Source organism: Pezoporus occidentalis, unplaced genomic scaffold (genome assembly GCF_034315485.1).
Source record: "Pezoporus occidentalis ecotype Australia unplaced genomic scaffold, CSIRO_AGI_Poc_V1 ctg12, whole genome shotgun sequence".
In the NCBI taxonomy this organism is placed as follows: Eukaryota; Metazoa; Chordata; class Aves; order Psittaciformes; family Psittacidae; genus Pezoporus; species Pezoporus occidentalis.
Window position 1 is genome coordinate 5,073,648 of NW_026912994.1, and position 10,003 is coordinate 5,083,650.

The 10,003-nt window shown below is 39.6% G+C and overlaps 1 protein-coding gene across 5 annotated transcripts in view; it reads left to right on the top strand.

Annotated features, from left to right (window-relative positions):
* The window catches only part of PARP14 (poly(ADP-ribose) polymerase family member 14), a 29,838-nt gene extending 20,558 nt beyond the window's left edge, over positions 1 to 9,280 (top strand). For 3 of the 5 annotated variants that reach the window (XM_062606525.1, XM_062606543.1, XM_062606561.1), the window contains 10 exons: positions 224 to 445; positions 1,464 to 1,554; positions 2,495 to 2,644; positions 3,171 to 3,233; positions 4,239 to 4,406; positions 5,259 to 5,465; positions 5,560 to 6,147; positions 7,280 to 7,425; positions 7,970 to 8,144; positions 8,543 to 9,280. In XM_062606525.1, coding sequence (XP_062462509.1) covers positions 224 to 445; positions 1,464 to 1,554; positions 2,495 to 2,644; positions 3,171 to 3,233; positions 4,239 to 4,406; positions 5,259 to 5,465; positions 5,560 to 6,147; positions 7,280 to 7,425; positions 7,970 to 8,144; positions 8,543 to 8,832 — 2,100 coding nt within the window. In that variant the 3' untranslated portion in view covers positions 8,833 to 9,280. Of the gene's footprint in view, positions 1 to 223; positions 446 to 1,463; positions 1,555 to 2,494; positions 2,645 to 3,170; positions 3,234 to 4,238; positions 4,407 to 5,258; positions 5,466 to 5,559; positions 6,148 to 6,992; positions 7,130 to 7,279; positions 7,426 to 7,969; positions 8,145 to 8,542 lie in introns of those variants that run through there. The other 2 variants (XM_062606533.1, XM_062606552.1) reach the window with 2 other exon arrangements.
* Positions 9,281 to 10,003: the final 723 nt, after the last annotated feature.

The following is a 10,003-nucleotide window of genomic DNA, read 5'->3' on the forward strand; positions in this document are numbered from 1 at the left end:
CACTTTTTATTTGAAATGGGGGAGAGTGTCGAAGAAGGTGAAAGAGGTTGGCCTATTCTTTCTTTACCATGTGTCTGATACTTTGTTTACTAATATATTCCTTGTAAGGTATGCAATTGCTGTATTTTAATACCAAGAGGTAGCTAAAGGGGATGAGCTACATTGCATATACTGGAAAGAAAAAATTACTTTCAGTAACTGAAAAAATAATTGTGCTTTACAGATCTTGGGTGACATCATCACAAAATGCCTGGAGATTGCTGAGGAACTATCTTTAAAGTCAATTACTTTCCCAGCGATTGGGACAGGGAATTTGGGATTCCCCAGGCCTGTTGTTGCTAAATTACTGTTTGACAAGGTGTTTGAATTCAGTAGTAAAAATGGAGTAAATTATCTTGAGGAAGTTCACTTTCTGTTGCATCCAAAAGACATAGCCAATATTCAGGTGAGTTACCATATATTTCTGTCTCTGTTATATGCAAGTTTATTAGGGTTCTATCTCGTGATACTTGGCTGTCCGATAATCTCCAAAGAATCCACAGGGTGCTTGGACTTATACTAAAGAAGTTTGCTGACAGTCTCTTACTTGTGTGTGCTGAAAGTTCTTTTTTCCAGTAATGGTCACCTGCCTGTCCTGTACAGCCCTATTCTCTTCCCATCCTTTTCTGTTTCCTGGTAATAATATAGATGAAAGTGTAAGTGCCTTCATCTCATGAGCTAGTCTAATTCTTCAGTACCAAGGACTTGCCTACAAATGAATTTGCTGCAACTCCTGCGTAGATGCCTTCACTCTTGGAAAGAGGAGTGCTTTCAATGGAGTACTAGTGTCTTTTTAGGAAGAATAATGACGCTAGGATTGCTGTGCTGTAAACATCTCCTGTAGAAACGTATCAGTATTCCATATCCCCCTTTCTTCAGTATCATGTTAGCACAAATTTTCTATATCTGCACTGAAGTTACTCATTTCACACACAGATCTCTCAAAATAGAGTAGACCCCCTGTGAATTACTGCCCAAATAAACGTTTCTGCATGTCTTGACTTCTGCTATTTTGTGCAGCAGCTAATACATTTTGAAAGGCCAAACAGGAAGCTTACTACACCATAGTCTGAGCTACTGTGCACAGAGAAGGGTGGTATTAGCTGCAAGATTTGAATTGGAGTGTAAACTAGGCCATTGGTGTAAGGGTGCCATCTGTTAATGTATCCCTCTGGAATGGTAACTAGGGCTTTGACTTAGTTATTTATCAATTATGTCTGTTGCTCACACTGACTAACCTTGCTCTCTGAGAACAACTGTGTGTCAAGACTTGCCATGAGCATCTAGGCATATGGTATGAAGTAATTTGCATTAAGCTCTTCCTAAATATGTGTGGGGTTTTTTTAACTTTAGACAGTAGAAATAAAGGTTTGAAAACTAATCTAAGGACTTCTACAGGGGTGGATTGTAATTTCCTTCTCTAGGAATTCTCAGATGAACTTAAGAACAGGTGTGGAAATGCTGTAGATGCTACAGTGCAGAAGACTTCTCCAAGTAAGACTAGCCAAGACACAGGTAAGCTTGCTTCACAGAAGTTGTATGCCTGCTGGATATTTTTATTCTTTTAAATATTCCAGGGAAGGTGTTCATTAAGGATGTTTAGATATTTGTTTGGTGGGCATGTCATTCCCAAAGTCCAAGTAACAGTTGAAATGGCTGCTGAAAAGACAGCATATAGTATTTTCAGGCTGAGCGTCTCTGTAACATCTGAAACAGTGTTGTAGGTGCTAAGGAAAAAAAAAGGTAGCTGTGATTCATTACCTGGCTAGTGCCCCTACAGCAGAAGCTATCATGTGCTAAGGGCACAAGTAGGGCTGTTTCTTTTATTGCTGCAATACTTGATTAGATCATGAACAGGTCAGTGTCTTCCTGCGTCCTGGGAATGCAGGTGAGTTCCTGGTTATGAGTCTTCAAGTGGCCTCTTTGGAATACTCTTAAATCTTTTACACATTCAGATGAATAGCAAAACCAAAGTGAAATGTCTTTGGTTTTATCCGGCCTAATGGAACTGCAGAGTGTAGGACATGGTTGAAAACTCAATCCAGTTTTTACAAATAACGCGTAGGTAAAAAGTTCCCGTCACACAGTAGAGAACCTGCCTGAAAACTCTGTGAGACAGAGGAGCAAGGGAGTGAGACTTGGCGAATTTGCTGCTCTCTTACCTTGGAGTTTTGCAAAGGTTTATACAGTAAAATGTTGTGAGGTAGTGTCTATATACCAGGTGTGAAGTGAAACAAGTTTTTCTGCCATCTCAGCAAGAATAGCAGTGACGGGAATAGGTGAAGGTTGATAAGAGACTCCTGTGAGAAGTAGTGATTTTCAGTTAACATGGCAAGCAGTCTTCTTCACGGGCTGAATGTGGAGCCGGACTGTGGTCTCTGTAGGCATTGTGCACACGAACAAGTGCCTCATCTCTTACTTCATTGCTCCCTTCTGCTCTCTTTCTTTCTGGCAGCTTTCTCTGGTACCTCTTCAATGCCAGCACAGAATGTACATGAAATGACTATTGGCTCCATCGTGTTCCAGGTGGCAGAAGGTGACATTACCAAAGAAGAGGGAGATGTTATTGTAAACATAACAAACCAAACCTTCAGCCTTAAAATAGGTACTTTAGTTGACTTACGTATGAAAACAGGGTTAAGGGCTGGATAAGGAGAGTAAGAAGTATTCTTCCCCCTTCTTTCCTTCTCTCCCCTCAATGTTTCAAACCCTTTTGTTTCACAGTGTGGTTTCTGCTTTGCTTCTTGGGGTACAAAGGTTCAATTAGGAAGTGTCTGAAACTTCCTTTTTCTTGTTAATCTATATTACAGGATGGCATGGTTAAGACTCTTGAGGAAAGGGAACCTCATAATTTTTGTTTTATGTAATCCTTCCATAGAACATCTGTCAGACTAAAGGAGAAGACAAACCTCAGTGACATTTTGACCTCAGAGAAACTTGTTAGGTTCTTTAGACATCACTTTGAATTGAGAAGCATAAACCTAAAATTTAGGCTGCTTTTCATTTATAACCTTTACTGTTATCAGGATTGAGATATTTTAGATATTATGTGGTATGCAGTTCTACCTCGGAAGGGACTTTATGGCATTAACAGTAGTAACTGTGGATTCATATGCCTTTTCTCATTCAAGGTGTCTCTAGAGCGATTCTGAACAGTGCTGGAAAAGCAGTTGAAGATGAATGTGCCCAACTAGGTATAGTACGTTTCTGACCTCCTTCATGAAAGTGTTCATATATGGCAGGAATCTGTGGGAATACGTTCTCAGTGCCTACTGTACATCCATTTGTACTATGCACTGTGTTACATCAGCTGTTTTTAATCAGTTAATGTGATACTTGTAAAACATCTAATGAGGGAAGTAAAAGAAACGTCTTGAAGAGAGGGCCTCTAAGCATCTATAAAGAACTAAATGTATTCATTATTGCATCCTGTTATTCCAATAAAGCTTTCCATGATAAAAACAGATCTAATCTACTTCAAACAGAGCTATGAGCAAGGGTGATGTTGACAGAAAGGTTGATAGAGAAGCCATACCCCACTGGAAGCAACTCCTTTTGTCACTCCTGAGAAAGTGGTTGCTAGTTAAGCCAACAGCAAATCACAATCACATCCTGTGGATGACCAAGGGGCAAAACTGGGGAAGTTGGGTTCCTGACTCAGAAGAGGCATTTATTTTAAACCAAATACAGCTAGAACAACAGATGTAATGGATGCGGAGTAAGGATGAACAAGTGTGCCCTCAAAATAAGGGCAGTGGGGGATGCTGGCGTGGAGGTCAGCTTGGAGGACCAAAGGAAAAGAACTACGTGAAGGAGATAAGAGGTAAATCTCTGTTGTGCAGGCCAGGCAGGTAACTCACATTGAGTAACGTGAAGGTAGATGGTGTGCTTATGTGTGCATAAGACAAAGCACAGTACTAGTCTGTAGGAAGTTCTCAAAGACTGCAGAGCAAACTTGACAAGTAAAGGTGCACACAAAATTAATTCGCCAAATGAGGCAAATATTTTGCAAACATAAAATGGATCCTTGTGCCTTGAAAGTGAAAATAGAGAGAGGAAGATGCAGAGTTTGTGGAAGGAGACTTGAAGCTTATTCTGGGGAGTATTTGTCATGATTTATCATGTCCTAGTGAGGATTAGTACACATCTATATTGTGGATAATTGTTGACTGATTATGTTCTCCTACTTAATGTTTCAGCTTCTCAAGCAAACAAGAGCTATATCACCACCCAAGCGGGAAGGCTGCCATGCAAAAAAATAATTCATTTTGTTGCCCAAGATGATATCAAGATGCTGGTCTCCACGGTGCTTCAGGAGTGTGAATATCAGCAGTACACCTCTGTCGCCTTCCCAGAAATAGGAACAGGTCTTTATCTCCTTTTTGAAGTAGTTCAGTGTGTGTGATTCTGCTGATCTCAGAGTTCAGGTGATGAAATTGATTTATCTGGAGGGGTTATTCTTTGTGAAAATATATTCAGAAACTGCAGATTTCAAAACTGCTAGAAGTTCATAAAGACCTAGAAAGGTTCACTCCTTGCAGTCAGCTGGTATGTGAAGAGTATGAGTGCTCTAGATCCGACATATTCTTGTTAACAGGGATTAAAAAGTATGTTTATACTTCCTAGAGCACCATAAGTATATGTCACAGCAGCCTAATACGTGTGGGCAGCTCGTCAGAGAATATCCAGGGAACTACTTCTCCATTGCTGAAATCAGTAGATAATGCAGCTCTGGCTAGCAGCTGCACAGGTAGGGTTCCTACGGATGGAATGTGAACCTGTCAGGAAGGCCAGATTGTCCCTTTTTTTTCTCTTGTAATTTTCACTTCAGTAGAAATCTCTAGTCAGGTAATCCAGAACTAGGCCCCATGCATGCAGGGACCTCTTGCATGAATAAAACTAGACTTGCTTTTTGAGCAAAGAGTTTGCCACTGGGCCATTAAGCATAAGGCCCATGGCCTATGAAGTAACCAAGCCATATCATCTACATCATAACCTGATCAGTTGCCATGTCAACAACAGTAAGCTTTCATGTTTCGGTTCCTGGAAAGATGTCTCAGATCTCCTTTCCCCTTCCAAACTGGTAGCCTGCAGTTATTTCTGACATATTTATGATCCAGGTGATTGTGGTATGTTCATAACTTCTTCTAGAGATGTTTTAACAATTTGTAACAGTTCTTAGTGCTTTTTAAAGGCAAAATGCTTATGACTCATTTCAGGCCAGGCAGGCCGTGATGCAGCTGCAGTTGCTGAAGACATGCTAGGTGCAGTAACTGACTTTGCAAGAAGTAACTCTGCTCCATATGTGAAAACTGTTAAAGTTGTCATCTTTCAACCACATCTGCTGAGTGTGTTCCATACAAGCATGCAGAAAAGAGAAAATTCTGCTAAAACAGCAGCCAGATTACAGCTTTCCAAGTTAAAGTGTAAGTAAATGTAATTTAAATACCTATTATAGATCAATCTGTTTAGCTCCAGCTGATAATGGTTAATATTAATTACTTGTGTATTTCAATGTAGCATTCCAGAGCTCTGAGAATCTTTCCCCAAATGGAAAAGCCAAAGCAGTTTTGAAGAAGAAAATGGAGCTGGCTGTTGTGCAGATTTGTGGTGAAAGCAAAAAGAAAGTGGAAGAAACGGAAGACTGGTTGAGAAATGCAATCTTAAAGGAACAGTTTCAAGCAGAAATCACAGATGAGTTTATCTCTGATTTCGTTGAAGAACAGAGTGAGAAACTGCATGACCTAGAAAATAAATTAAGAATTGCTCTTTATTTGGATGGTAGCGCTATTCGAATTTCAGGTGTTGCAAAAGATGTCTGGATTGCTTATTCGACTATTCAAGACATGATCTACAGGGTAAAAAATGCTAAACTGAAAGAGAGCAGCGCAGAACTTCTTAAAAGCATAACTGAGTGGAAATATTATGAAAAGGATACCTATGTGCCCTTTGACAATCTCACAAATATGCGCTTGGAAAACGCTTTCCTAGCAAAGGAGAAAGATATTTCAATCATCATTAATGAAAAAAAATACACAGTGAATTTAGAAGCTAAACATGTTGTGGATGACCAGGGAAAATGTACACCCATTATACGTGTTGATAAATGTAAGTAAAAGCATCTTGACAGACTGACGTTCCTGCAGAGTAAGAAATGGTAAGAATAGGCAAAATGTTGTTAGGAGTTTTGTGCAGGTCCGTTTCTGGAGAATGTGGAGAGACCTGAATTGGGAAATGAAAATAAAAGAATCCTGCAGTTACTTATATTTTTTTTGTTTGTTTTTTTTTTAAGCATAGGTAGTGCATTCTGAGGTTTACTGGCAGTAGTTAGATGTTTGTAGCAGTGATCATTCTAGATCTCAGCTCACTTCTGAGTTCTTGAGATGTATCTTCTTCCCTTTACTTCTGGTCCTTTCGAATAGAAAGAGCTACCTTTTTCTTACTCATCCGTACAGGACTTTCCCCAGTATTATTTTTCTTTGTCCTGCCATGACTCAGTTTTACAGGGGCACATTTTATATCTTAATGGGAACAACGTTTTTGTCCACTTAACCCTTGAAAGTGGATGGGTTTAAATAACAGTGCAGCCCCCAGTGCTTTAATAATGCCTCCTGCACGTATTTTCAGATTTTTATTTTTATTCTTTTACCAAGAAATGTCACTTCTAATTGAAGAAACCTATAAGGCTGGATGTCTGCAACATATGCATCAGTCAGTGTTACTATTTAACAATATAGCTAATTAGTAGGCCTCACATGAAATGAGAAAAGGGACAAAAGGAAGATAGTCTCCATTTAAAAGCCTTCTGCTTTTCAGATGGAGGGTATATTCTTGAACTTTTTAATTTAAATCTTTCCTTGTTCAGATCCTTTGCTTCTAGTCTCTTAGCTGATGAGAATTAATTACTCAGTAAATCTGCATTTGCTCCTTATACTTGAAAATTTGATTTACAGGGAAAGCTACCAGTAAAAGATGTTGCAGAGAATTCCTCTTCAGCTGTGAAGAACAGACTTGTCTAGGAACTACTTATTCAAGCACATCAGTTGACAGTGCAGTGGCAAACTAGAAACTACAATGCCCTAATCCTCTAGTGAAAAACCCACGGAATACTTTTGGCTGACAAAGAGCAATAGGCACTAGTGATAAACTAAATCTATGGGCCTTTAGAAGGGTTCGTAGTAGGGCATGTTTCATTTTAAGCAGAGAATTTGGGCAAATATGCTTTATGTTTCTTCTGCAGGTCAAGAGTCAATTGTACTCCCTGCAACATGGGATGATATGGAAAACCAGCGACACAAAATAGTGGAACTAAGACCAGAAACAAGAGAATATAGAGATGTGCAGAAAAGGTTTCTGGAGACCTGTCAGTCATTTAAAATTGAAAAGGTAAAATCCTGTCATCATGTCTGAGCATAAATACTTTTGATAGCAATGGCAAAGAATACTAACAATGGAAAAATAAATTCCACTGGGATTTCTGAAGCTGTACAAGTCTTTATGGCTGTCAGTAACTTTAATCAGCATCAGTTTAATGTTGCGGTTGAGATGTTTGGAGCAACTTCTAAGCTATTGATCCTCCAGCACCAAGGCAATGTGCTTTTCCCTTAAATTGTTTTTGCTATAGTAGAGCAGAGCAATTGCGTGCTTAAGCCATGTCTGCTTTGAAGGTAGGCATGGCATCTCTACCCCAGAAATCTGCAAATCTTTGCTATGTTTTTTTCCCATGGAGTGTTTCTGTCATGTCTTGGGCTGGGTTCTGCTGTCCATCATGCCAGAGTTTGAAGTGACTTGACTAACTTATTTCATAGCTGATGTATATGCATTGGATCTAGGAGAAGAATCTTGGAAGCAGACAGAATTGCTGATATACACTCATGTTTTTTGATGATGGCAACCGTCTTTCTTTCTATTTTGCTCTCAAATTCTGCAGATTGAAAGGGTACAGAACCCGTATTTGTGGAAGGCCTACCAAATAAAAAAGTGTGAAATGGATAACAAAAATGGCAACAAAAATAATGAGAGGCATCTGTTTCATGGGACAAGTAAGAATTCATTAACCTTAATTAACAACGGTGGATTTAACCGGAGCTACGCTGGAATGCATGGTAATGTGAATTTCAAAACAACTCTAATTTTCCTGAATAGAAACATTGAATGGTTTGGGTTGGAAAGGACCTTAAGATCACCTAGTTCCAACCCCTGTGCACACCTTCCACTAGACCAGGTTGCAGAAGCCCTATCCAACCTGGCTTTGAACGCTGGCAGGGATGGAACATTCAGAACCTCCTTGGGCAACCTGTTCCAGTGCCTCACTCCCCTCACAGTAAAGAACTTCTTCCTTATATCTAACCTAAACTTCCCCTGTTTATGTTTGAACCCATTTTAATATCTCCCTATTGGCAATAAAAAGCAAAACTGTCAGGAGATTCATATGCTCTGAAGATGGCAGGTGAATGATTGCTGCTAATGAAGTGCTCACAAACATTTGTTTTTCTGTCTACAGCTGCACAGTTTGGAAAGGGAACATACTTTGCCGTTAAGGCCAGCTATTCTGCCAATGCCATCTACTCCACACCAGATATGGATGGGAAGAAGTACATGTACTTGGCTCGAGTCCTTGTTGGAGAATATTCTCAGGGGATAAAAGGATCAATTCTTCCAGCAGCAAAAACCGCTAGTAACTCTACAGATCGGTTTGACAGTTCAACTGATGATGTGAAGCAGCCATCCATTTTCATCATATTTCATGATGCTCAAGCTTATCCAGAATACCTTATCACTTTCACTGCATAAGCATTTTGATTGCAGCCATCATTTCTGGTCTTTCAATCTTTGGTGGGATGTAAACACTTTTATAACAAAATATACAGTGAAAAGAACAAGTAGTTTTAACAAATTAATTTCTTACAGCTTATTTACATTTAAGCAACCTCTGTCAATTTTTGATGCACTGAAACACTGCTTGTTTACACTCGGTGTAGCTATTTAACATACTTAACACGAGAGCTCGATATTCTACTGAAAATGGCTGTTAGGTTACATATCAATCCTTTATCCCATATTAGCTTTCCATTCAGCCTTGTGGCCATCTGAGTTGCACTAGGCAGTGGGGAGTGCTGATGGGGGAGTGGAAGGGATCTTCTTTCAGTGTTGCATCTCTGATGTCTTCTTGCACTCTGTGACAGTCTGCATTGTAAATTCTGATACAGTGGTTTTCGGTATATGAACTAGTTGTAGTTAATGGCTTGTGCTTGTCTAGATCTCTCTGAACACTTAGTATGGGTTTTCAAACAGTGGCCTTCAATGAACTTGATGACTTAAAGACCCAGTTGCATGTTTTTAATACAATAACCCTCTCTGGTAGGGTAAAAAGTATTTCTACAGAAAGTTACAGATGTTGCCTGAGCTATTTAGCCTGAGAGAGACAGGAAGGTAAATCTTGAGATGGTGTTTCTGTTGTCCTATACCAGCTGCAGCCACCTTCCTGTGATCTTAAGGATAAATTAATAGAGCAAAGAAAAGCACAGAGGGGTGGGGAGTTAAGGCTTACAGCAGTGTGTTGTCTCAGAGGGGTAAATATTAAACAAGCCAAAGTTCAGAGTCTGGTATTTGTGTTGTCCCATGCTGCCCCCAACATGGGAGCTTAAACAATATCATCTTTGTAGCATGTTGACAGAGTAAAAAAATAAACCTCTTGCAGCCTTGGATGTTGTAAGATCTTCCAGCGAAAAAGCAGAGTGATGAAGCCCTTCCATGTTCTAAAAACCTTTGGTTCCTCCAAACGAATCAGGTTTGACTTCTTTTGTTGGATGATTAAGATAAAATCCTCTACTACTTGCTTTATGTAGGTAGGCTGCTATTACTTTGAAGTTTTATGATGAGTTGGTGTGTCCAGGTGAACAGTAAACATTGCCAAGGGGCATGTTTTCCAGGGAAGGTGGTGTGAAATAATGTGAACCCGTAA